Here is a 27,637-nt window from a genome sequence, read left to right as displayed (position 1 = left end):
TCTCAAGTAGTATTTTCCTGGGTGACTAACACATACTGGAGTCATTTTCTATTAAGGCATCTTTACCTGTTCTTAAGTATGACAATTGGGTACTTTTTCCACCACTGACCAAGCGTCACAAATAGATCCAAGTTCTATTTTAGAGGCTGGCTACGCAGACCCTCGTTGACACGCGCGAGCAGTGTTGGTGCAACGATTGAATAACGTGTACATTTATTTAGCAATGAGAGCGGTGTGGTCAGCTTGTCAGGTCCAAATCGGTGACGATTGTTTTTATTTATTTAACCAGGTAGGCCAGTTGAGAACAAGTTTTCATTTATAACTGCGACCTGGCCAAGATAAAGTAAAGCAGTGCGACAAAAACATATTTACTCCAACGATCAACATTTTTTTTTTTTTAAAGCAACATTCAAATATTTTACTAAGTTGCAGTTCAAATTTAAGTCAATTTAAATACATGAATTCAGCCCTAATTTATGGATTACACATGACAGCGCCAAAGTGAAGCGATGGGTGGGGCTGGGAGGGCACAGGCCCACCCACTGGGAAGCCAATCAATACCCCCCCCCACAAAAAAAACGACCTTCATTACAGAAATACTATTAAGCACCACACCCACATTCTCTAAAATGACTTGAGAAGCCTTATGGTAGAGAAATTAACATTCAATCCTATGGCAACAGCTCCGGTGGACATTCCTGCAGTCAGCATGGCAATTTCACGCTCCCTCAACTTGAGACATCTGTGGCATTGTGTTGTCTGAGAAAACGGCACATTTTAGAACGCCCTTTTATTGTCCCCAGCAAAGGGTGCAGCTGTGTAATGGTCATGCTGTTTAATCAGCTTCTTGATATGCCACACCTGTCAGGTGGCTGGATTATCTTGGCGAAGGAGAAATGCTCACTAAACAGGGATGTAAACTAATGCGTGCACAACATTTGAGAACAAACAGCTGTTCAGTTATAGTGTTATAGTAAGTGAACCCCCCCCCATGTGTGGGGCGGCAGGGTAGCCTAGTGTTTAGAGCGTTGGACTAGTAACCGAAAGGTTGCAAGTTCGAATCCCCGAGCTGACAAGGTACAAATCTGTCGTTCTGCCCCTGAACAGGCAGTTAACCCACTGTTCCTAGGCCGTCATTGAAAATAAGAATGTTCTTAACTGACTTGCCTAGTAAAATAAAGGTAAAATAAATGTGTGCAGCACCCAGGAAAGCAGGTCCCACCCTGTACAGAGAGCTTCATGCAGCGTAAACAATTATTGTCAGTGGTAAAAATGCACACAGGTGTGTTCATTTGGGAATCGTTCCCAGACAAACCAGGAATATAAGTGTTTAGTATCGGTAACTTCAAAAAAGGAACAGACAACGATGGCTAAATGTTACAACTTTATTACTGGACAGGGCAACAAATATGCAGAACAGTAATTTCATAAAGACAGGAAACAAAACCAAAAAAAGATACATTTGATAATATTAAGGCATCACAAGAAACATGTTTCAATTTGTTTACCTCTAAGGCATGCTCCATATTTCTCCCTTCTGATTTAGTCTTCTAGACTACACCTAGCCCCCAAACTCCTTGAAACACTTTGCTCAGAGATGATAGAGCATCTAACACACAGATTACACTAATTTATGGAAAGAAATGTGAATAGCAAAATCACTAGCAGAGGTATGTGGGTTCTCATGAATGAAGTGAAAACTAGAATAGCCAACTACAATTTCCTGCCATAATGGTTGAAAAACACAAACGCAGCAGTTCCTGGTTACATCTCATCTAACCTCTCTAGCTGGGGTCTAAATTAACAGTGGTAGCACTGGTGCTCCTAACTTAAAATTATCTAGGCACACCAGAATATTAGTATTTTTTTGTTTGAGGAAGCATAATGGGCTTTAAATTTAATTTAAGCTACTTTTGAAGCACATTGTGTAGCTCTAGAAACTAATATTAAACCCTGTAGAAAGAAAATGTTGATTTTAAAACCTTCCATTGAAATTATATACTAGGTTTCGACATTGTGTCAAAGCACTACCTATTGAGATGATTTAAATTCTACACTGTCTCTTTAAGAGCATCAAGTTCGTGATGAGACATGCAAGTCACTCATTCATTCAATGATGTCCTGAAGAAGCTAACCCTTCCTCTCCCTCTGTGCCCCCAGATGTTTGATATACTGGTAAAGTAACCAGGTTGTTAGCTAGCTAGGTTGAGGTAACATGACTAAACAAAAATACAAATAAAAAAAAATATTTTAAAAAACGCCAGTGAGCAGCTTTGGAACGACCCACGACCTGGTTTATGAACAGGACCTAAAAAAGTTATCCACCCAAAAAAAAAAAAAAAAAAAAGTACATTTATGTTTTTATTTTTTACTAGCCAATACATTTGCCATGACACCAAAATCTTTACCTCGTGTGGGATCCTCCCCCCTTTTTTATTTGATAAGGTTCACTCAATCACAAAAATAAATAGGATATTCTAAGTCCACAGCGATGCTTACACTAGATCAGGAGTCCACTTAAGTAGTCTTGGGGAAGAAAATATGTATAGTTTCCCTTAATAATTTAAATTGCGCACCTGAAAAGGGTTTTGGCTGGCGGTGTCTACTGTACTGTATGCAATAGCAGAGTTCGCAAAACAAAAGACCCTGACATTATATCACGATGCCAGTTAAGCCTACGTTGCAGTTAACATTTAATGTGTACAGTTATTGGAAAATTTAGAAATGACTATTTGGGCATCTACCTGGCAACACAAAGCAGCCGACAGCCATGCCGGTAGGTCGTCAGAAATTTGCAAGAAATAGAAATCACTGATTTATTCTTTAATATTCTTTACACGTAGGCTTCAGATGGTATGAATCTGTGCTCGCTTTCTCCAGGGCACTCTGAAACACTGGCCAGTTTAGAGCTTCCGAGGGGCGCAGCGGCCTAAGGCACTGCATCTCGTCACTACACACCCTGGTTCATTTCCAGGCTGTACCACAACCTGCCGTGATTGGGAGTCCCATAGGTCGCCGCACAATTGGGTTAGACAGTCATTGTAAATATATATATATATATATATATTTGTTCTTAACTTACTTGCCTAGTTAAATAAGGAGGTCAAATAAAAAAAATGACCAGTATCATCTGGGCGATTATTTACCTGGTCACACTGGTGCACCCAAAATAAAACCCGCCACGTCACACAAAATATCTAGGAGCATTTGCAACCCCCCCCCCCCAAAAACAATGGGGGACACTTTAGAATCCTGATGACAAGCATTGGTGACTTCAACTATGCAACAAGGCCTAGTTATGACAGTGGCAACATCCCAAATGGAACCCCATGGCATTTCTAGTACACTACTTTAGACCAGAGCCTACAGGGCACTGTATGGAATAGGGTTCTATTTGGGACACAACCCAGCGGGTGAGCGGGCAAAGGAAGGCATTCAATAGAATCATCATGAAAACATGTGGAGAAACACTAGACATCAGTTCAGTTAGACAACTTGCAATAATTCTACGACAGGTTACCTTTTAATTTTTTTTTATAACGAGACGAGGGGAAACCTGGACTAAAAAAACAGCCCTAACTAGCAAACAGCATGGTAAACTTGAGCAAATCACACAATTCTGTATTTCATTGCTTTTGTTTACCTTATCTGGAGCTCGCTCTCGAATGGTCACCTACACCTTGATCATCAGCCTCAAAGGATGCCTCTCAGAGCAGTCTCCTTTACGGTAGGGACAAACTTACAGGTTCCTGTTCCTGAATCTAGAACCTACGCTGGCTTCTAGAACCTTCTCTGGCTTCCAACAGCATCTGAGTGAGAGGTGGAGGGAGGCAGGCAGCAGGGTTTTATGAGAACACCATTACAGCACTGTGGCAGCGGCAATATAGAATGCATATTCAAGTTCACAGCTTTCAGTCAACAGCAATGAGTCAGTTGAACAGCATTGAGCATCATATGCAGGTGTACTTTCATAAACGTTTGTAGACTTACTAATACGTACGCATATATATACACATAGGGCTGGCTTTGTGACAGACCGAGTTGCCTGTTTGCAGTTTTATAGTAATGTTAAAGTACAGGGCTCGAGCTCTATGCATCAAAGATCACACTGCAGAGACTTACCAAGGTATGGGTTATATGCCTCATGATCGTTTATCTCAATAACAACAAAATGACCTCAGAAAATGAGAACTTAAAACAGCATGTAGAGAGAGAACGCTTTTTTTTGTTGCAAAATTTTACTACAATAAAGTCAGGTGGGAAAAGCCATCAAACCACATTGCAATTGGCCTAAGAGGGGGGAAAAAAACGTTGCCGCTCCTTAACAAACCATACGACTCATGTTGAAACCATGCAAATCATTCAGCACCATCAAATCACAGCACTATCATCAATATACTCTATGAACAAACAAAAAACAGCTGTTGATATCACTACGAATCCTACCTGGACATGACTCATTATCAGGAGCACAGCTGGTGTTACGACACAGCACAGGTAAGCAGAAATATCAAATCAGGCAAATTCTAGTGAGTATAAAACAGATCCCCATCTGGGTGTAAATATATATATCCTGTATATGATAGGTCAGAACACAGCTTTTTTTCCTTAGGGTTGCTTACCTGTGTGACCGCAGCAGAACCTAAGGGGATCGAGGTCTGGGATGACAGTGATACTGCAAAGATCTCACATATGATATCTGCACCGTTTGCCGCTCATATCAGTTCCAAACAGCCTTATAGGTTGTGTTTCAGAACAGTACTCAATGGCAATAGAATGGGAAACGTCCATGGAATAACTGTATCACTTGGAAATCAGAAGCACTTGTAGAACATTCTACTGAATGACAACCCAACATGCTGGAGACATCAATAAACAGCATAGAAACAACTTCAAAATGCTACTATGGGTGGGGGGGAAGCTAGAACATTTCAGACTGAATCACACCATTACTGCAGTGAACAAAATATGCATCTCTAATAGTAACTCAATTCTTGAGACTTATCAAATGGCATTTCTTTTTCAAATATTGATGAAATAAATGCATAATTACATCTCTATTCTGGCTAGGCAATGGCACGTGAAAAAAAAAACTGATTGTTAAAAATCAAGCACGTTAACGATTTCTAACATTCCTAAATGAACCACTGCGCAAAGCATTCTGCATCGCAAGAAACAGAACCTTCAGTTCAGAGTTCCAATAGAACCTTCAGTTCAGAGTTCCAATAGAACAGTCTGACTGGTATTATGACAGAACACTTTCCTACCTAAAAAAACAGAGCCTAGATTGAACTACAATGCCATATTCAATGTAATCTTTGTCCAAATGGTTAAACGGTTATAATTTCTAAATTACAATTCCAAGATACTGTACTTTATCATAACTTTTGATACTTACCCAGTATTTTTTTTTAAGGAAAAAAATATGCAATTTGACAGAAACAATAAGTTTTGTAATCATCAGTCAAAGAAATACATTGACAGCCAGAAAATAACTGGGTTTGTTATATATAGTCACAGTATTGTACTTACAGAGTAGGAGGTCAGAGGTCAACCATGTTGGCTGATGGTACCGCTCAGACCAGCTCAGACCACCCCTCGGCCCTACAGACAACCTACGTTCCTTCCGTTGGGTAAACTAACAGAACAATGCATGGGCAGAGCAAAAATAAAAATACGACTTTTGCATGTCACGTTCTTTTATAGTATCAAAAGGCCAGGAAATGTATACATTTTAGGGAGGGGGGGTGAGAAAAAACGTTTGAATGCAATGCAATACAGCAGAACAGAACGTCAGTTTACCTGTCCTGGAAGAGACACAGGGAGCAGCAAAAACATACCAATAATAAACTAAAGCAACATTTCGACAGTGAGAGTCACATTTTCTGAGGAACATTTCGGATTAAATTATTTCTCTCCATATATATATATATATATATACACACTTGCTTTGCTTACCGCTTGACTAAGCTTGGCTGTGAAGGAGGAAGTTACTCTTAATATGAAAACAATGCAGCACACTAACGTTACCTCAACAAAGTCTGCTTCAGGATGTATCCAATGGCAACACCCTATTCCCTATATAGAGCACTACTTTTAAGGGAGCCATGTGCACTAAACAGGAAATAGGGTACCATTTCATTCAGCCAGCCAGTCAACACAACAGACAAGATTCGATCAGTTGTTTGACAGATATGCCAAAACAACCAAACACGTCGGGTAATGCATGAGTCCAGATGTATCATAACATTATGCCACTAATACTACATTATGGTATAAGAAACATCCGTCTAGTCCTACAATACAGGCGGAGAGGTAGGGGAAAAACAAAGGCGAATATAACCAAGAGTAAAGACAGGTAAATTATTCTATTCAATAGCGGTCCTAAAACAGAACCTTGGGGAACACCGAAACTGGACCCCCCCCCCAGTCAAAAAGGCAGAGCGAAGGACACATCTAAAACCATTTTACTAAGTTACCAGGAGCTGTGTAGAGTTGGAGAGAAACTGAACATTGCAAAACAAAATAACAAAAAAAAAAGTACACAATTTCAAGTCGAGTTCATATTGTAATAGCTATTACCAACCCAACTTACCAACACAGGAGGTTTCACTTAGTTTTATTGCAAAACACAACAGGCATATTATTTAAAAACGGAGATGATTTTCCATGGTAAACTAGCTAAATAACAGGAGCTCTTGAGCCACATAGCATGAAGATACATGGGGCTGGAATGAACATATAATTACCTCACTAAAAACCCAAAACCGTTCATTTACAAGGGGGGGGGGAAGTAGAAAAACCAAAAAGATAGCAAAGGATGAAGGGTTTGTGTCTCCGGGTCGACTGCTGCCATCACATTCTTGTGAAACACTTGAAAACAAACCAACCAAAGGGGAAATTAAGATCTTCAAGGCATCTGCACCATCCAACACATTTAACAAAGGGTTTTTGTTTCCACAATGTCGCATTTACTTTATGTCCACTTCACATTACTGGCCCTGTGCAGAAGAAATACATAAAAACACAGGCCATGTTAACAGCAGAACCCACGGACGCAGCGTCTCCATACATCATATTAACCCTGTTTTAAAATGTTTTTTTTTTTTATTTATTTTTTTTTTAAAGAGAGGGAAGAGTAACTAGCTTTAGTTTCTTCTCGCGGACCACACCGACTCCTCTGCTTCCCCCTAGAACACCTCGAGGAAGGAACGGGGTTAATGACAAACAGACGAGCTAGAGACAGGGGTTTATAAAAAATTAAAAAAACACAGCAAGGGAGTTGAAATGAGGGTCACAGCGGTCATTTTGTTCTTCTTCATTTAAAAAAAAAGACAAGACAGACAATACAGGAAACAAAAAAGATAGTGGAGAAGTCGAACAAGGGTGGTGCGAGGAGACAGCGGGAACCGGGGGTAGGACAGTAGAAGTCTTACTGGGGGTGTACCTGAGGTGCTTGTGGCTGTGCCCCCATGGCCTGTGGGCTTCCCTGTCCGTAGTAAGCAGCCTGTTGACGGTAGTACTCTGCCCAGGCAGCACTGTAGTCCGGCTGACCGGCTGGCTGACCGGCCGGCTGACCACCTGGTGCAGCTCCCGCCTGAGGGGCCGCTTGACCTGGGGAGGGAGGGACACGGTTAGAAACATGGATGAGACCACATTGACTCAGACAAACAAGGCTTGGCATTGACGCCAGTCTGGTGAATAAACTTTAAAATGTTGACACCCAACCAGACAAGCGGGAGGGGCAACGATGAGTTGAGACACGAGGTGTGAACATTTAAACTATATTGTGATCGTTAAATTATAGAAAAATAAACATCTGTAGACCCTTTGGGCCGCAGAGATGTATTGCTGTTTTAAACCCAATTTCCTTCAATTCTACACGTTTTGTCACGCGGCTGAGAGAAGATTTAAGTTTCAACGCTTATTTCCTAAAATTCTACACATTTTGTCATGGGGCTTTATACCGTGTTCTTATGCCATCTGAGTGACTAAACATGCTAACAAATATCAATGGGGCACCATGTCATGGGTGCAATTTTAGAATCTCCCTGACTAGTTTATATTATGGTAATAGTTACTTCATCGGAGATATTATTCAAATAAAAAATAAGTTCATAGTGAAAATGTTTTACCACCCCCCCAAAAATAAAAATAAATGTAATCATCGTATTTGAGTGGTGGCCCACCACAGCTAAATGAATATAGGGGAAACAGATGATGACATGCAATGTTTACAAGGAGGACTTCATCTCTAGAACCAGTACAGATGTAATGTTTACAAGGAGGACTTCATCTCTAGAACCAGTACAGATGTAATGTTTACAAGGAGGACTTCATCTCTAGAACCAGTACAGATGTAATGTTTACAAGGAGGACTTCATCTCTAGAACCAGTACAGATGTAATGTTTACAAGGAGGACTTCATCTCTAGAACCAGTACAGATGTAATGTTTACAAGGAGGACTTCATCTCTAGAACCAGTACAGATGTAATGTTTACAAGGAGGACTTCATCTCTAGAACCAGTACAGATGTAATGTTTACAAGGAGGACTTCATCTCTAGAACCAGTACAGATGTAATGTTTACAAGGAGGACTTCATCTCTAGAACCAGTACAGATGTAATGTTTACAAGGAGGACTTCATCTCTAGAACCAGTACAGATGCAATGCTTAACAATCTGAATGGGAGTGGGCAGCAGCGCAGGTCGCCAGACAGACGGGGCCCATACAATCACAACGCCGATTACAGAAATGATTGCATTTGATATGCAGCCATTATCAAAATGGTAGACGCCCGTTTCAATACCCTAAAGGTATATCTAGAACCACACTATAAGACCCCACGTTGAAAAACCATGACGGTCTGGGATGGAGAAACGATTACTATGCATGTACAAAGCGGCAGATTTCCAACACCATGTGTGGTGTTAACAGGTTGGATATCTATGACCACGCCGTCATACAGCGCTGCTAGCAGCCATCACATTGATGAGAAGTGGGACACGAAGACACTTGTACTGACCACATGGAGTAGAGGCACACAGCAGAGAACCTAAAACAGTAGCCAGGAGTGGAGTAGATTGAACTACAACGCCCCCTGGTGGTCATAAGCAGGACCATATCTGCATTGTGAATTCATTATAGGATTCCTTGATATTGTTTCAACAGCAATTTATTTTTTTTAATGGCTGTTTAAACATTAAGAAAAATGTCGTCACATCCTTAGTTGAAGGACCGCGGGCCGTATGGGGCCGACCTGGCTCCTTCTGATATTTCTTAATGTTTCTACTACTACTACTACCACTGTGTTGGAGCTTGGAACAAGCCTTACAAGACACCTGCAAATCGGTGTACTACACAAATTAACAATTGATTTGGAGTTGTGCCAGCAGCTACCAAACTGGACCAGGTCTACACGAGATCAGTCAAACGGTTGGGATACTAAAGGAAAGTTTAGCTCAGTTGGTAGAGCATGGCGCTTGTAACGCCAGGGTAGTGGGTTTGATTCCCGGGACCACCCACACGTAGAATGTATGCACACATGACTGTAAGTCGCTTTGGATAAAAGCGTCTGCTAAATGGCATATATTATTATATATTATTATATTATTATTATTATATTATTATTTATAGAAACAACTACATTGATACGACTGTGAGAAGGGGAACGAACCCTCCACTGGTTCTCTGGGTGGCGGGACAGAAACCTTCTGCTTTGCTCTGGGGCAGCTGTGGCTACAGACACTCTACTAGAGAGAGAGCTGAGTATGGACACAGATGCCCACATCATCTGTGCCTAACTAAACCCGCTACAAGGACAAGTTTAAACTTTTAACAGGTTTGAGTTGCAGTGGTCTCACCTTGTTTCTTGTAGTACTCCTCCCAGGCCTTGGTGTAGTCCTGTGGTTGCTGACTTTGCTGCCCTGGAAATGATAAAACACTGTTTTAGTCACAACAGAAAAACCTTCCAATCAAAGAGTCAACATAAAAGCTATGTTCCTTCACGAACTAGTCATAGCGGTAGTTGTAGCACAATGAGCAGGTAAGAGGTGGACAAGACAACAGTATGGAGGTGCAGAGGACATAAGCCAGCCTTTGTTAAAACAAAAGAGTATTGTTTATTGTCTGTCATGTGGCTGGATTAAAGAAGACCAATACAAAAACCAGTCTAAACAGCATGGGCTTGAAAACCAACCAACCGGTTAACAGCAAATGGTCACGGCAGCCAGTGAGCCTCAAGACATCGCAATCACAGCCAACTCCCCCAAAAGAAACGCATTTGTAAGTTTGATTTTATTGTCGTTGCCATTTCAGAGCCCCATAGCTGTTTCCACTGATCCTCAGTTAGTTGGAACAAAAAAAAAGACTCAGAACTGAAGCTTGGCAAAACACATTTATGTTTATACCCATTTTCTTGTAATATTCCTCCCAGGCCTTGGAGTAATCAGCCTGCCCAGTATGCCCAGGTCCCTTGGGGTCACCTGTTAAAAATGGTACAATATAGTATTGAGAAGCATTCTGAGACTTGAACCATAGTTAGTCCTCCACCCCGCTATGGGCGCTCTGCTCTGACACCTGAGATGATTCAAATTCAAGCTACTCTGTCCATTGAGGTATTTTTTTTAAAGAAAAAAAGAAGAAGCCGCCATGTTTTTAAGCGTTTACTACACGACACAGGCAATACTGTGAGGCCGGGATTCAAGCTGTAGTACATTGAGCGAACAAAGTGTAACTGACACTTATGCAGACATCTAAAAACCTTTAACCATTCTCTGCTAAAGTCTGGGAACAACAAAAAGGTGCCTTGTCTGTGGTTCAGTGCAGCAGCAGCATCAGAACGCACTTAGAATGAATCCCGGTCTTAGTCGAGGTGTCTACAGACCATGCAGAGGTTACCTGGGTTGTATTCATTAGTGCACACGGTTTGGCAACAGAAAATTATGTTTCTATTGGACAAATTGAGGTATGTTCCTGCCCGTTTCATTCCAATTGCTTCTGTTTGGTTCATACTGAATACATCCCAGCAGAGACCCAGAGGCTGTGATGGGGGGGGGGGCAGGTTACCTTGCCCGTTGGCCTGTGTGGTGCCAGGGGCACCGCCGGTGGGCGTCATGGGGGCCTGGGGTTGCTGCTGGTACTGGGAGTAATACGCTGCCCAGGCCGCTGCGTTGGCATCAGCTGCAGCTTTACCTACAACCAACACACACATTAGATATGTCTACCTGTTGATATACCGATACAGAGCAAAACATGTCTTCGCTTAGGGCCTTGCAGAACGGAGCAAATAAACTAAACAGATTGAACATTGTTACTGTAGTTGAGACAATCTATTTAACCAGGCGAATGCATCCATTTCTCAATAGATTCTTATATTGGATGGTGTTATCTTACCAGGATCAGGCTGTCCTTGCGGCCAGTGAGGGAAGCCGTTGCCCCAACCCTGAGGCTGGTAGGGAGCCGGAGGACCACTGAGAAGACGACAAACCATCAAAACGCTGGCCAGTAACAACAAACTATAATACATGTGATGAATGAAAAGCTTCCGTATCAAATATGATGCTCTCCCATTTAATTGTATTTCATAAAAGCTAAAAATAAAAAATTAAAGTGGCAATGTGACTTTTTAGGAGACCCGACCACATTCACATAGAAATCTGAGATGGAGATCTGTGATTCTACTTGAAAGGGAGTCTAAGTAGCAATCTGTTCTATTTCTATACTTGTTCTTAAGTTTAGTTTGTGTCTTTCACCTTCGTATTTTTGTACACCAGCTTCAAACAGCTGAAGAAACAATATTTTTGGCTATGAAAAATATATTTCACAGCCATTTAGATGGTACAATGATTCTCTACACTATACTTTCTTATTTTGACAAAATTAAATTTTGACAAACTGAAATTACTTGAGTTTCAGCAACCAGGAAATGGCAGAGAAATTTCTGCAGAGTGCAACTTTAATGCACTCAGTCAGCCTACTTTGCTTGTAAAATATCATTGCCATCCATGAAGTCTTTTTTTAAACGTGGTTTCTGCTAAATGAAATGCCTAAGACCAAACCAATAAACAGCTCCCCCCAGAAGTAAATATTGGTGTGGGAGAAATGGCTTTTTAAATCAGTGAAAAGCTTCAGAAGTCTCCTTACTGTGGTCCTGGCGGTCCCTGGTTGTAGGGGCCGGGGTTGTAGGGGCCCATCTGAGCAGGGTGCCCAGGAGGACCGGGGGGGCCGTGGGGAGACGGACCTCCGTGGGGGCCTGGAGGACCTTGGGGACCACCCATTGGACTGACTGGACCCTGGGGAGGGGGGGGGGGGAACATGAGTGTAGGGTGTCAAAGAACATACTGGGATACATAATTAGAAGACATGATAAAGGTAATGGCTGTAGAAAGTTGAGAATGTGTGAAGATAAAGATGTAGGCTCACAGTGCTTCTAGTTAAATATGTAAGTGAGCCACTAAACTGCTTCACTACTGTCTAGTGATTGAAATGAGTATCATTTCTACTACAGACAAATAAACACTGAAAAACCACTCACCCCGATCTTCTCCTCGACCAGCTGCCGTGCGTAGTCTATCTGTTGATGAGATCCCCGGACGGTGAACATCTTAATGTTGGGGTCGGAGTTGGGGGGAGGATTTCTCTGGAGCTCAATACGCGCTCCAGACTGCTGACTGATGCCCTTGATGGTTTCTCCTCCTGGAGCGGGACAGAGGGAGGGAGGACTGTTCAGACTAAATCGGAGAAAGTCCATTTCCAGAAGAGAAGGTCCTTCCGCTTGGTCCCTAATGAACACGACCCAGGGCTACTTAATGGAACCAGGCCAGATTCTGATACTTGGTTGCCTAACATTACTGATATTTTTATATGATAAAGCCGTTCGTTTTAAAATGTGATCTAGTTTCGTTGGAGTTTAAACACTTGATCGGTGTATATATATATCAGAGTGTAATTGTTAAGGCCAGCTGTTCTTAGTAGAGATGTGTGTGTTTTTAATGTAATATGTAATTGTTGTACTGTGTGTTTATAGTTCTGTTTAATGTTGTGTTAGGTCAGGTTACGGTAAGGGAGAAATAAAAGTTTATGGCCCATATCACTCGTGTCCTGCAGAGCATTAAAGACTGATGTTTGTTCAGATGAGTAGGGGGAGACAGCCTAGGAAGAAGGGTTGAATATAGGTGCTAGGTGTGATTCTTCGTCTAATGCAGCTGTATTAACCTGTTAAGCCTACCCCTGTTTACTGCCCCTTCTGGAGGAATTGGGTACACATAAAACAGGATAAATTGTCAAAAGTTGCTAATATATGCATATAAAAAAATATCGAATAGAAAACTCTAAAGCTTCTAAAAAACGTTTAAATTTTGTCTCTATGTAAAGCAGAAGTCTCAGGGCATGCATTCTCCCAAAGTCTCTCTTGTCATGGAAAAACTTGGCCCAACTTTGACGTCATCGTATACGCCTTCCCAAACAGCTACCGCTCTGGGAACAGTCTGTACGTGTTCAGCGCGAAGCCTGCTTTCAATGGGGCTTCTCATTGTGACAATCGCGCGCTCACGAGACGTTGAGCGTGCCGAAAGGTCTCGGTCACGCGAAAAAAAAAGTGTACGATTATGCGCACTCTGCTCCGGTGAAGTCTTTTCTTCAGGATCGATTAAAAGACGTGTGTTTCGCTTCGTCCTCACAATTGCTGTACACCTTTATAACATGTTAAAGCTTAATTATGAACATAGTTTGACAAGTTTACTCGACATATAATATATATTTTAGACGTTTTGGTGCGCATCCACTTGAATTTTGCCTACATTTTGACCGAAATGTGGCTATTTTGAGAACCGAAAGACGCAGACTTGAAAACTAAACGCTGTTTTGGTAAGTATAATCCCTTCCAGGTCTTTTGATGGAAGAACAGCAAAGGTAAGGGAATATTTATGTGTTAATTTTGGGTTTCTGTCGACTCCAAGATAGAGGCATAATGATACATTTGGAGCGCCGACTCCTAGTATAGCCTAGTGAACGCAACCTGTAACATTAAAAATAAATGTAACACAGCGATTGCATTTAGAAGAAGTGTATCTTCCTATACATATGTAAAACATGCATATTTAGTCAAAGTTTATGATGTGTATTCCTTGTTAGCTGACGTTATCTGCCGGAGCTATTTCATTTCTCCTGACATTTTAGTAGCATTTTTTTGAACGATGCGTCATTGTAAACAGAGATTTGTGGATATATATTGCAGATTATTGGAAAAAAAATGAATGTACTGTGTAACATGTTATATTACTGTCATCTGATGAAGATTTCAAAAGGTTAGTGAAATGATTTTTCTTTTAATCCTGCGTTTGTTGATTGCATATTTTTTCCTACTTGGCTATGCTAATGAGCTATGTCTGCGGTGGTGGTTTGACATAAATATGTGCTATGTTTTCACCGTAAAACATTTTAGAAATCTGACTTGTTGCCTGGATTCACAACGAGTGTAGCTTTAATTCAATACCCTGCATGTGTATTTTAATGAACGTGTGAGTTTTAACTAATACTATTAGCATTTAGCGTAGCGCATTTGCATTTCCAGAGCTCTAGATGGGACGCCTGCGTGCCAGGTAGAAGCAAGAGGTTAAACTTGGTTAAGCTTTCATAATGTTCGGTTAGTGTTTTACTCTGAGAATTACAACCTAACAATTTAGACAAGGTTTAATGACTTGGCATTGACCACTGATATGAAGAGTCTTCACTACGGCATTTAGCTGTGTGTGAGGGCTGTACCAAGGGTGCAAACTGGGGGGGGGGAATCTGAGTCAAGTCTGAAAATAGACATTTTCTTGCAATGAGGTTGTCACAAAACCAACAATTTTACCAACGATGTGATACCAGGCCAAGCATCACAATCCAGAATTATAGGCTGTGACCAACCAACTTTAGAGGCCCTCTTTGCTGCTGATGATGTTTGTGGGGGAATGAGGACAACTATTTAGCAGCTATTGATTAGCGTTGGCCCCATGATTGGTTTAAACCGCATTCCAGCCAGTGTCTGTTCCACAAATTACCGCTGGCTAAATCTATGGTGTTAAAAATGGCTATTTACTCTGTTCCATCTGACTACGCAATCCACTCATCAGCCCAGCCAGGCAATTTATAAGCTTCTTGTCCACTATAAAAAGCATCTCGACATTCTCATTCCTTTTAGACTACCATGTAGTTTCCAACAGTGGAGATGTGTATAAACTCTCTGTCTGTCCGACATTTGCAACATTGCTTCGAAATCCACAAATTCAATCTCCAGCTGCCCACCAGAGTGTCAGGTTCTAGTTGAGTCACCCTACGTACACTATGAAACCTTAACCAAGTTCTTTCTCCCAGAGGGTCAATCCAGGTGTATCAAGACAACAAAAACATTCAAACAAGCACTAACATTTAACCCTTCCTCCTGGGCTGTCGTCTCCTACACATCTGAACAAACATTTGATCTTTACTGCTAAGCAGGACACTAAGAGATACGACCCATAAACTTTTCTTCCTCCCTTAACGTGACCTCAACCTCCCCTAATCACGAATCCATGGCTCTGTCCTCATCAACGCATGCCACATGTAATCGCTTCCCCACACCCACACACACACACACACACACACCAAGCTTCCTTATATACCTTCCTGCTACAGATAACCGCTAAATGGTGGTGCAAAAACCAGTCTATCACCCCTCAGATACAACGATAGTAATGACCGTCTCGTGAGTCGGGATGAAAGGCAGCATTTCTCAGCCAGTCGAAATCACGAATCAGCCTATTTTTTTTAATCGATAGAAACATCAATAGAAAACATGTCAAATGAAACAAAAGTGCAGCTAGTTTTCCGTCTTTCCAGCTTCAGTTTGAAGTGATTGTGTTAGCTGTGTAGTTGGCTAGCTCCTCTGAACAACAGTGTCCTGATGAGGACATATTCTGTTCTGCCCCATAATACAGGAGAAGCTCCCCATAATACAGGTGTGGGGAGAAGCTCCCCATAATACAGGTGTGGGGAGAAGCTCCCCATAATACAGGTGTGGGGAGAAGCTCCCCATAATACAGGTGTGGGGAGAAACTCCCCAAATACAGGTGTCAAGCTGGTAGCTTCCTACCCAGTACTGCTTCAACAAAGTACTGAATAAAGAATATGTAAGTAAATCTGATACCTTAAATGTGTTTGTTTTTATACATTTGAAAACAAACTACAAAAACAAACATATTTTTTGCTTTGTCAATATGGGATATTTTGTGTAGATTGATGGGGGGCTCCCAATGTAATCCATTTTAGAATAAGGCTGTAATGTAAACAGTCTGAATACTTTCCAAACGCAGTGCATCTTCCAAACACCGGCTTCTCTGGCATTATCACATCAGTTTGAGGGCCTTCCAGTCCAAAGAAGTGCACTATCTAGGAAACAGGCTGTCAATTTGGACGCAACCAGTCTAAGTTCACCTACCTTTGCCGATGATGAGTCCAGTCTTCATGGTCGGGACGGTGAAGGTGAACTCCTGCAGTCCTCCTGGAGGACCCATGTTCCAGTTACCACCCCGTTACCCCCCCTGCCTCTTCCCCTGCCCCCTCCGTTAGGACCACCCGGACCCCCCTGCTGGACACTCCTCAGGAGGTCAGAGATTATCTCTGCTGCATGCTGGGACTGTTCAGGAGGACCCACGATCTGGGCTATCCTCTCCGGGGTACTGCCGTCGTCTGGAGAGGAAGGGGGAGAGGAGGAAGTGGGAATGAAGTAGGGAGGGAGGAGGAGAAGAGAGAAAACTGGTTAGGGTTGAGGTCAGTGTTTCCCCTTAGCTCAGTGGTGTTGCCCCTCCGCGTAAAGGAGTTTAGTTAATCAGTTTGAATTGTCCGATAAGGCAGTTAAATCCTGGTAAGCGGCAGCGTCCGAATACGCTCCCTCTAGTCAACCGCTTAATAACCACGAAGCGCATTGAGACTGGGTCTGTTTTTATAAAAGTAGCAGTGAAACAGGTGGCGTGGCCATGGGGAGAGGTCAGGTCAAGAGGGGCGTGGCCACGGGAGAGGTCAGGTCAAGAGGGGCGTGGCCACGGGGAGAGGTCAGGTCAAGAGGGGCGTGGCCACGGGGAGAGGTCAGGTCAAGAGGGCGTGGCCACGGGAGATCTTCAAGAGGAGCGTGGCCACGGGGAGAGGTCAGGTCAGTTTGAGCGTGGCCACGGGGAGAGGTCAGGTCAAGAGGGGCGTGGCCACGGGGAGAGGTCAGGTCAAGAGGAGCGTGGCCACGGGGAGAGGTCAGGTCAAGAGGAGCGTGGCCACGGGGAGAGGTCAGGTCAAGAGGGCGTGGCCACGGGGAGAGGTCAGGTCAAGAGGGGCGTGGCCACGTGGAGAGGTCAGGTCAAGAGGGGCATGGCCACGGGGAGAGATGGCGTGGCCACGGGGAGAGGTCAGGTCAAGAGGAGCGTGGCCACGGGGAGAGGTCAGGTCAAGAGGAGCGTGGCCACGGGGAGAGGTCAGGTCAAGAGGAGCGTGGCCACGGGGAGAGGTCAGGTCAAGAGGAGCGTGGCCACGGGGAGAGGTCAGGTCAAGAGGAGCGTGGCCACGGGGAGAGGTCAGGTCAAGAGGAGCGTGGCCACGGGGAGAGGTCAGGTCAAGAGGGGCGTGGCCACGGGGAGAGGTCAGGTCAAGAGGGGCGTGGCCACGGGGAGAGGTCAGGTCAAGAGGGCGTGGCCACGGGGAGAGGTCAGGTCAAGAGGGCGTGGCCACGGGAGAGGTCAGGTCAAGAGGGCGTGGCCACGGGGAGAGGTCAGGTCAAGAGGGCGTGGCCACGGGGAGAGGTCAGGTCAAGAGGGGCGTGGCCACGGGGAGAGGTCAGGTTAAGAGGGGCGTGGCCACGGGGAGAGGTGGCATGGCCACGGGGAGAGATGGCGTGGCCATGGGGAGAGGTCAGGTCAAGAGGGGCATGGCCACGGGGAGAGGTGGCATGGCCATGGGGAGAGATGGCGTGGCCATGGTGAGAGGTCAGGTCAAGAGGGGCGTGGCCACAGGGAGAGATGGCATGGCCATGGGGAGAGATGGCGTGGCCATGGGGAGAGGTCAGGTCAAGAGGGGCGTGGCCACGGGGAGAGGTCAGGTCAAGAGGGGCGTGGCCACGGGGAGAGGTCAGGTCAAGAGGGGCGTGGCCACGGGGAGAGGTCAGGTCAAGAGGGGCGTGGCCACGGGGAGAGGTCAGGTCAAGAGGAGCGTGGCCACGGGGAGAGGTCAGGTCAAGAGGGGCGTGGCCACGGGGAGAGGTCAGGTCAAGAGGGGCGTGGCCACGGGGAGAGGTCAGGTCAAGAGGGGCGTGGCCACGGGGAGAGGTCAGGTCAAGAGGGGCGTGGCCACGGGGAGAGGTCAGGTTAAGAGGGGCGTGGCCACGGGGAGAGATGGCATGGCCATGGGGAGAGATGGCATGGCCATGGGGAGAGGTCAGGTCAAGAGGGGCGTGGCCACGGGGAGAGGTCAGGTCAAGAGGGGCGTGGCCACGGGGAGAGGTGGCATGGCCACGGGGAGAGATGGCGTGGCCATGGGGAGAGGTCAGGTCAAGAGGGGCATGGCCACGGGGAGAGGTGGCGTGGCCATGGGGAGAGGTGGCGTGGCCACGGGGAGAGGTCAGGTCAAGAGGGGCGTGGCCACGGGGAGAGGTCAGGTCAAGAGGGGCGTGGCCACGGGGAGAGGTCAGGTCAAGAGGGGCGTGGCCACGGGGAGAGGTCAGGTCAAGAGGGGCGTGGCCACGGGGAGAGGTCAGGTCAAGAGGGGCGTGGCCACGGGGAGAGGTCAGGTCAAGAGGGGCGTGGCCACGGGGAGAGGTCAGGTCAAGAGGAGCGTGGCCACGGGGAGAGGTCAGGTCAAGAGGAGCGTGGCCACGGGGAGAGGTCAGGTCAAGAGGGGCGTGGCCACGGGGAGAGGTCAGGTCAAGAGGGCGTGGCCACGGGGAGAGGTCAGGTCAAGAGGGGCGTGGCCACGGGGAGAGGTCAGGTCAAGAGGGCGTGGCCACGGGGAGAGGTCAGGTCAAGAGGGGCGTGGCCACGGGGAGAGGTCAGGTCATAGTAACTAGACATATCTGACAATTTCCTTCCTCATCACTGGACAATGAAGTCAGTAGTCACTAACAGTCTACATTCAGGTAACAGACTAGTTGCATCCCCAAATGGGCCCCATAGGTTCTGGTCAAAGTAGTGCACTATATAGGGAATAAGGTTCTGGTCAAAGTAGTGCACTATATAGGGAATAAGGTTCTGGTCAAAGTAGTGCACTATATAGGGAATAAGGTTCTGGTCAAAGTAGTGCACTATATAGGGAATAAGGTTCTGGTCAAAGTAGTGCACTATATAGGGAATAAGGTTCTGGTCAAAGTAGTGCACTATATAGGGAATAAGGTTCAGGTCAAAGTAGTGCACTATATAGGGAATAAGGTTCTGGTCAAAGTAGTGCACTATACGGGAATAGTGTTTGGTCAAAGTAGTGGCACTATACGGGAATAGTGTTTTGGTCAAAGTAGTGCACTATATAGGGAATAGTGTTTTGGTCAAAGTAGTGCACTATATAGGGAATAGTGTTTTGGTCAAAGTAGTGCACTATATAGGGAATAGTGTTTTGGTCCAAAGTAGTGCACTATATAGGGAATAGTGTTTTGGTCCAAAGTAGTGCACTATATAGGGAATAGTGTTTTGGTCCAAAGTAGTGCACTATATAGGGAATAGTGTTTTGGTCCAAAGTAGTGCACTATATAGGGAATAGTGTTTTGGTCCAAAGTAGTGCACTATATAGGGAATAGTGTTTTGGTCCAAAGTAGTGCACTATATGGGAATAGTGTTTTGGTCCAAAGTAGTGCACTATATAGGGAATAGTGTTTTGGTCCAAAGTAGTGCACAATATAGGGAATAGTGTTTTGGTCCAAAGTAGTGCACAATATAGGGAATAGTGTTTTGGTCCAAAGTAGTGCACTATATAGGGAATAGTGTTTTGGTCCAAAGTAGTGCACTATATAGGGAATAGTGTTTTGGTCCAAAGTAGTGCACTATATAGGGAATAGTGTTTTGGTCCAAAGTAGTGCACTATATAGGGAATAGTGTTTTGGTCCAAAGTAGTGCACTATATAGGGAATAGTGTTTTGGTCCAAAGTAGTGCACTATATAGGGAATAGTGTTTTGGTCCAAAGTAGTGCACTATATAGGGAATAGTGTTTTGGTCCAAAGTAGTGCACTATATAGGGAATAGTGTTTTGGTCCAAAGTAGTGCACTATATAGGGAATAGTGTTTTGGTCCAAAGTAGTGCACTATATAGGGAATAGTGTTTTGGTCCAAAGTAGTGCACTATATAGGGAATAGTGTTTTGGTCCAAAGTAGTGCACTATATAGGGAATAGTGTTTTGGTCCAAAGTAGTGCACTATATAGGGAATAGTGTTTTGGTCCAAAGTAGTGCACTATATAGGGAATAGTGTTTTGGTCCAAAGTAGTGCACTATATAGGGAATAGTGTTTTGGTCCAAAGTAGTGCACTATATAGGGAATAGTGTTTTGGTCCAAAGTAGTGCACAATATAGGGAATAGTGTTTTGGTCCAAAGTAGTGCACAATATAGGGAATAGTGTTTTGGTCCAAAGTAGTGCACTATATAGGGAATAGTGTTTTGGTCCAAAGTAGTGCACTATATAGGGAATAGTGTTTTGGTCCAAAGTAGTGCACAATATAGGGAATAGTGTTTTGGTCCAAAGTAGTGCACTATATAGGGAATAGTGTTTTGGTCCAAAGTAGTGCACTATATAGGGAATAGTGTTTTGGTCCAAAGTAGTGCACTATATAGGGAATAGTGTTTTGGTCCAAAGTAGTGCACTATATAGGGAATAGTGTTTTGGTCCAAAGTAGTGCACTATATAGGGAATAGTGTTTTGGTCCAAAGTAGTGCACTATATAGGGAATAGTGTTTTGGTCCAAAGTAGTGCACTATATAGGGAATAGTGTTTTGGTCCAAAGTAGTGCACTATATAGGGAATAGTGTTTTGGTCCAAAGTAGTGCACTATATAGGGAATAGTGTTTTGGTCCAAAGTAGTGCACTATATAGGGAATAGTGTTTTGGTCCAAAGTAGTGCACTATATAGGGAATAGTGTTTTGGTCCAAAGTAGTGCACTATATAGGGAATAGTGTTTTGGTCCAAAGTAGTGCACTATATAGGGAATAGTGTTTTGGTCCAAAGTAGTGCACAATATAGGGAATAGTGTTTTGGTCCAAAGTAGTGCACAATATAGGGAATAGTGTTTTGGTCCAAAGTAGTGCACTATATAGGGAATAGTGTTTTGGTCCAAAGTAGTGCACTATATAGGGAATAGTGTTTTGGTCCAAAGTAGTGCACTATATAGGGAATAGTGTTTTGGTCCAAAGTAGTGCACTATATAGGGAATAGTGTTTTGGTCCAAAGTAGTGCACTATATAGGGAATAGTGTTTTGGTCCAAAGTAGTGCACTATATAGGGAATAGTGTTTTGGTCCAAAGTAGTGCACTATATAGGGAATAGTGTTTTGGTCCAAAGTAGTGCACTATATAGGGAATAGTGTTTTGGTCCAAAGTAGTGCACTATATAGGGAATAGGGTGGCATTTTGAGACATGCTTTTTATCAGTGAGGTCTCACCTGGTTTGAACTGGATCCTGACTCCTGTGTCGCTCTGGATCTTCTTGATCATCTCTCCGTTTCTCCCGATCACGATTCCTACCGCAAACCTGGGGACAGGAACCTGAGGAGGGAGGACACAGGCCAGGTTAGAGGTCAACTCAAACCTGGGGACAGGAACCTGAGGAGGGAGGACACAGGCCAGGTTAGAGGTCAACTCAAACCTGGGGACAGGAACCTGAGGAGGGAGGACACAGGCCAGGTTAGAGGTCAACTCAAACCTGGGGACAGGAACCTGAGGAGGGAAGACACAGGCCAGGTTAGAGGTCAACTCAAACCTGGGGACAGGAACCTGAGGAGGGAGGACACAGGCCAGGTTAGAGGTCAACTCAAACCTGGGGACAGGAACCTGAGGGAGTGAAGACGAACATTAAACAAAGCATTCCATTACATAGTCTCCTGTAGGCTAGGGCGGTATACTGTATATAGTGGTCCTTCTGTAGCTCAGTTGGTAGAGCATGGCGCTTGTAACGCCAGGGTAGTGGGTTCGATTCCCGGGACCACCCATACGTAGAATGTATGCACACATGACTGTAAGTCGCTTTGGATAAAAGCGTCTGCTAAATGGCATATATTATTATTATATTATTATATACCCAATACCGGGGTATATGGAAAAAGCCACCTTTATTTCAATACCGCCGAAAACATTTCTTATAAGTTATTAGTTTATATTTGGAGTTATTTCTGCAGTGAACTTGTGGCAATATGTTAGGAGAACATTGCCTCCTTCATTTCACTGGTCTCATTACGTAGTCACGTAGTCACGTAGCGTTTGTTTACAAACACATGACGAGTAAACAGAGCATTGTGAAACACTCACTGTTGTTCAACAAGAGCCACGTGATCTAAATACAGTATGGAAATCACAACGAAAATGTTTGCCAGCTAGATATAACTATTAAGTTACCCGTCTAAAATATTCTAAATGCTCTTAACACTGAACCAGAGCCGACTGCGGGCACCATCGTGCATATATTTATTGTTCGCAATGTATTTAGTTAGTGTTCTCCATGAGAATTACTTCGTACTTGTTAGCTGCGTCGTAGCCGGCCGCAACCGGGAGACCCAAGGAGGCGTCGCAAAATTGGTACCAGTGTCATCCTGGAGGGCTATCAGATATTCGCTTCTTAATGCTCTCGTCAAAAAGCTTTTTAAAATCTGACATGTTGGCTGGATTCATAACGAGTGTAGCTTTGAGTATCTTTCTTACATGTGTGATTTAATGAATGTTTTATATCATTATTTGAATTTGGCGCGCTGCATTTTCCCAGTTCCCCCCAAGTGGGACGCAAGCATCCCCTATACCATAAGAAGTTAAAGCACAGGGCCGTTTTAATCCTGTAGATACGACAAAGCAACGTGACCCTTGAGAAAACCCAAGTCTGACATCGTCAACCTGCCAAGTCTACCATTAACTCTGTATTCCTTGTGAGTGTAAGATGAGTGTTACTGTTGACTTACATCCAGGCCCTCACCTCCTCCTCCTCCTCCACCGCCGCCCATCCTAGAGCCGTACTCTCCTCTCTGCTCCCTGAAGCCCTGCTCTCTGATCAGCTCCATCACCATGTCTTTGGCTTGCTGAAGGACCAGACAGTCAACCGGATAAAACACAGGAGGAGAAAGTCAGGGAACTTAACCCCAAAAATATTATCATGGGCAAATAAGCATGCAAATTTAGTTATGAGTAGTTTGCAATTTCTTTCAGAGTGACTCATTTCACTTACAACATTTCAATGTAACTTCAGGGAGTGAGAATCCATTTACCTGGACTTTAAAAGGTTCCCCAGAGATGCGTAGAGGTTTGTCCGCTCCTGTGTTCTGAGGCCCTTCCTGGATCATGACCATCTTGACCCCGGCCCTCTCCTGCAGCTGTTTAATGGTCTCTCCTCCCTTCCCGATGACCAGGCCAGCCTTGGAGGCAGGGACCAGCATCTCCTGGACAGACATACCGGGGCCACCGGCGTCGTTGTGGTGGAAGGCTGGAGTAGGACGACCCTTATCAACGATCTCCGTCAGCAGCCTCTTGGCAGCTCTGGTTGGGGACAGCAACAATGTTACCATTAGCTAAGAGCATGGACAGTTGGCCTACGAAAAAAATTAACTAGTAACTAGACACATGGTTAGCCTCTTGCTAGCTCTGGAAACACACACCAGGGACAGAGAGACTGTCAGCTATGGTCTCTGAGGGCCACATCTGTGATAATGGGACTAGCCTACTAACTAATGTAATGTTGTACTGGCTTTTTTTTTGTCACCAGAGAATGTGTGATTACTTACTGTATTGAGTCTGGGGATCCTGTCAGTGTGACTGACCTATCAGGCATTCCTCCACTGTCTGGAATACAGAGAAATGAAGAAGCGTTTCAGAGGAGAGATAGCATGCAGAACTCTCCATCAAACAGTATGAGGAAACCGCTGTCATAACATCGTGGAAATCTTACCGGGGGCGATCTGGATTTTGCATCCCGACTCTTGCTGCATGCGGGATATCTGTTCTCCTCCTCTTCCAATAACTTGGGTACAAAAGATTAGGTTATCAACCCCCAGAATCCATCTGCACGTTGTGTGTGTACTTCCTGACCCCAGCCATTCCTCTAGGGAAGGTGTGTGTGTACACTTACTGACCCCAGCCATTCCTCTAGGGAAGGTGTGTGTGTGTGTGTTTGTGTACACTTCCTGACCCCAGCCATTCCTCTAGGGAAGGTGTGTGTGTTTGTGTACACTTCCTGACCCCAGCCATTCCTCTAGGGAAGGTGTGTGTGTTTGTGTACACTTCCTGACCCCAGCCATTCCTCTAGGGAAGGTGTGTGTGTTTGTGTACACTTCCTGACCCCAGCCATTCCTCTAGGGAAGGTGTGTGTGTGTGTGTGTACACTTACTGAATCCAACCATCCCGTCAGGAACCTTGAACTCCTCTGATGCTGACCGTGGTCCACCACCTCCCATTCCTCCCATTCCCATCGCTGCCGAGAACGCTGCCAGAAAGGAAACCAAAGACATTGAGATAAAAGGGAGTATAAAATGGGGCCCTGTCCAGGTGCACCATAGTCCCTTTCCCAAATGCACCCCCTACCCCTTAGATTGGTCCAAAGCAGTACACTGACCCCCATAAACCCAGGTCCAAAGCAGTACACTGACCCCCATAAACCCAGGTCCAAAGCAGTACACTGACCCCCATAAACCCAGGTCCAAAGCAGTACTGACCCCCATAAACCCAGGTCCAAAGCAGTACACTGACCCCCATAAACCCAGGTCCAAAGCAGTACACTGACCCCCATAAACCCAGGTCCAAAGCAGTACACTGACCCCCATAAACCCAGGTCCAAAGCAGTACACTGACCCCCATAAACCCAGGTCCAAAGCAGTACACTGACCCCCATAAACCCAGGTCCAAAGTAGTACACTGACCCCCATAAACCCAGGTCCAAAGTAGTACACTGACCCCCATAAACCCAGGTCCAAAGTAGTACACTGACCCCCATAAACCCAGGTCCAAAGTAGTGCACTGACCCCCATAAACCCAGGTCCAAAGTAGTGCACTGACCCCCATAAACCACGTCCAAAGAAGTACACTGACCCCCATAAACCCAGGTCCAAAGTAGTGCACTGCACAGGGTGCCTTTTGGGACTCAATCATAAACCCATATGGACCTGTGGCTATTTCTAGACAGAAGGGCCTATCCTATACATTTCCTTTAACAGCCAGCGAGCAACAGGTACTCACGGTCATTCGGTGCCACCTTCTTGGTCTCTGGTTGGTCTGTAAGGAGAAGAGGATACGGGGTTACTGGACTGCCGAGGGTCCCCAGAACTGGGACTGAGAGCTGGGCTACAACCGTCCTACTTCGAGTGAGAAAAATGGCCATTTGACATTACATCTAATGCCTGTGCAGCATGGCGCACACACAGACATAGTATTTTCTATAAACACAAGGAGGCCCAACTAATGTATATCAAATAGTAACAAGGTTAGCGGTTTATTATAACATACAAACCCCCTGCTAAATGCATCACTATCAAACCATGGAACTGAGCCGACTGAGCATATTTTACTATACATGATACAGAACAGGTGATTCTCTCTCACCTAAAGTCATTTATTACTAAAAACTAAGTCAAGCATTTTATGCCAAGTCTATAAACAACATTGAACAATAATTTTTATTTTTTTAATCACCCCCCAAAAAAGTTAGGATATAATTTCTAAAAACATGCCAAAAACCACACACTAACTTGGCTATATAAATATAATCTCATATACTATTGTTCACCCATGCCATTTCACACCACAACATAATGCCTTTTCTAGATCATACTACAACATGTGTGTGGTTTAAAAATTTAAAAACTGGTTGGCCTAAGTGCCTAATGGTTATTTATCAAAAGAGACCATGCCTGAGAAAGGAGAGTTCATCCCTTCCTGGTGGGTTCTACTGTTTAGACTGGTCCAACAGTCATCTACAGAGTGAATAGACAGAACGGAACAGTAATACACAACACTGGCAACACCTGGGTTTCTCCATACAATTCAGGCCAATGCCATTTACCAGATGCTTTGATTTATTTTAACTTTTTATATTTATCCAGATTAGTCTCATTGAAATATTATATTTTTCAAGAGACCTGGTCTACTTAAGTGTAGAGCATTTTTTGTTTCTGTAAATGGGTGACCCCACTCCAAACACACACATCGCTTCAGCTGTGATACAAGAGGCTAAACTGATAACAGAAGCCCGTTTAAGACCTGAGTTTTACACATTGGATAAACGCTTTGTTTTGACACTGGACAGTAGCGTTGTATCCAGTTCTATAGCTACACCATAGCTAGGTGCCAAGACTGGATTCTCAATGCATGCCTATTTGGGAAAGCATAAATGTCAAGACGATTAACATATTGCAAGCAAATTAAAAACAGAACATACACACAAGTCAATTTTTCTGCTCTCTTGGATTTGTCTTATCTGTAATTACATGCTTGTCTAGACAATGAAGTACGTAAAAAAAATAATTAAAATAGCTCTGAGACCAGGCGTGGGGATCAGAAAGGCAAGTCCAATCTATAACAGTACAGGCAAACGATGGAGCAACGGAGATACGGAGGTATGAAATGAGTGTGCCGTACTCACCGGCGTCTTCTAGGGGTCGCTTCTGGCCTCCGTATCCAAACTCATTACCCGAGGGCGCTGCGGGAACGCCGTCACCACCAATCTTAGCGGCGATCTGGAAAACCAAAACAAACATTCAAATCTAAACATGGCTCCACGACAACACAACTTCCGTAGCTGGCTCGTTTCCAATGGAGTTATGTTAGCTAGCATGTGGCTAGGTTTACTTATTATGGCTGCAGGGGCAGGATTGAGTAGCTTGGAAGAAAGGTACCCAGAGTAAACGGCCTGCTCCTCAGTCCCAGTTGTGGATAGAAAACACTCTTATGTTTTTAAAACGGTTTGAATGATGTCTGAGGATAACACACTAAACATGCACAAATTCCCATAGGAACACGGCCATTTTAAATGTGTAGGGCTTGTGTGATTTACAGGAATGATACACATTGGAGAAAGCTAGAGTCTACCTATCCATTGATGTAAATATAGATTTTATTTAACTAGGCAAGTCAGTTAAGAACAAATTATTATTTACAATGACTACCTAGGAACAGTGGGTTAACTGGTCTAGGAACAGTGGGTTAACTGGTCTAGGAACAGTGGGTTAACTGGTCTAGGAACAGTGGGTTAACTGGTCTAGGAACAGTGGGTTAACTGGTCTAGGAACAGTGGGTTAACTGGTCTAGGAACAGTGGGTTAACTGGTCTAGGTTAACAGTGGGTTAACTGGTCTAGGAACAGTGGGTTAACTGGTCTAGGAACAGTGGGTTAACTGGTCTAGGAACAGTGGGTTAACTGGTCTAGGAACAGTGGGTTAACTGGTCTAGGAACAGTGGGTTAACTGGTCTAGG

The 27,637-nt window shown here is 44.3% G+C and overlaps 1 protein-coding gene across 1 annotated transcript in view; it reads right to left on the bottom strand.

The window, feature by feature from the left end:
* Positions 1-1,371: 1,371 nt before the first annotated feature.
* The window catches only part of fubp1 (far upstream element (FUSE) binding protein 1), a 29,437-nt gene continuing 3,171 nt past the window's right edge, over positions 1,372-27,637 (bottom strand). The window contains 17 exon segments of the mRNA XM_046320600.1: positions 1,372-7,001; positions 7,448-7,614; positions 9,865-9,927; positions 11,069-11,194; positions 11,396-11,472; positions 12,146-12,294; positions 12,537-12,697; positions 16,461-16,557; positions 16,560-16,711; positions 21,641-21,743; positions 23,144-23,260; positions 23,447-23,714; positions 23,960-24,017; positions 24,124-24,195; positions 24,562-24,657; positions 25,407-25,442; positions 26,809-26,902. Coding sequence (XP_046176556.1) covers positions 6,993-7,001; positions 7,448-7,614; positions 9,865-9,927; positions 11,069-11,194; positions 11,396-11,472; positions 12,146-12,294; positions 12,537-12,697; positions 16,461-16,557; positions 16,560-16,711; positions 21,641-21,743; positions 23,144-23,260; positions 23,447-23,714; positions 23,960-24,017; positions 24,124-24,195; positions 24,562-24,657; positions 25,407-25,442; positions 26,809-26,902 — 1,845 coding nt within the window. The 3' untranslated portion in view covers positions 1,372-6,992.

The sequence above is a fragment of the Oncorhynchus gorbuscha genome, linkage group LG22, assembly GCF_021184085.1.
Source record: "Oncorhynchus gorbuscha isolate QuinsamMale2020 ecotype Even-year linkage group LG22, OgorEven_v1.0, whole genome shotgun sequence".
Taxonomy (NCBI): Eukaryota; Metazoa; Chordata; class Actinopteri; order Salmoniformes; family Salmonidae; genus Oncorhynchus; species Oncorhynchus gorbuscha.
Note: the sequence above shows the minus strand (reverse complement) of the source record. Positions and strands in the feature narration are given on the sequence as shown.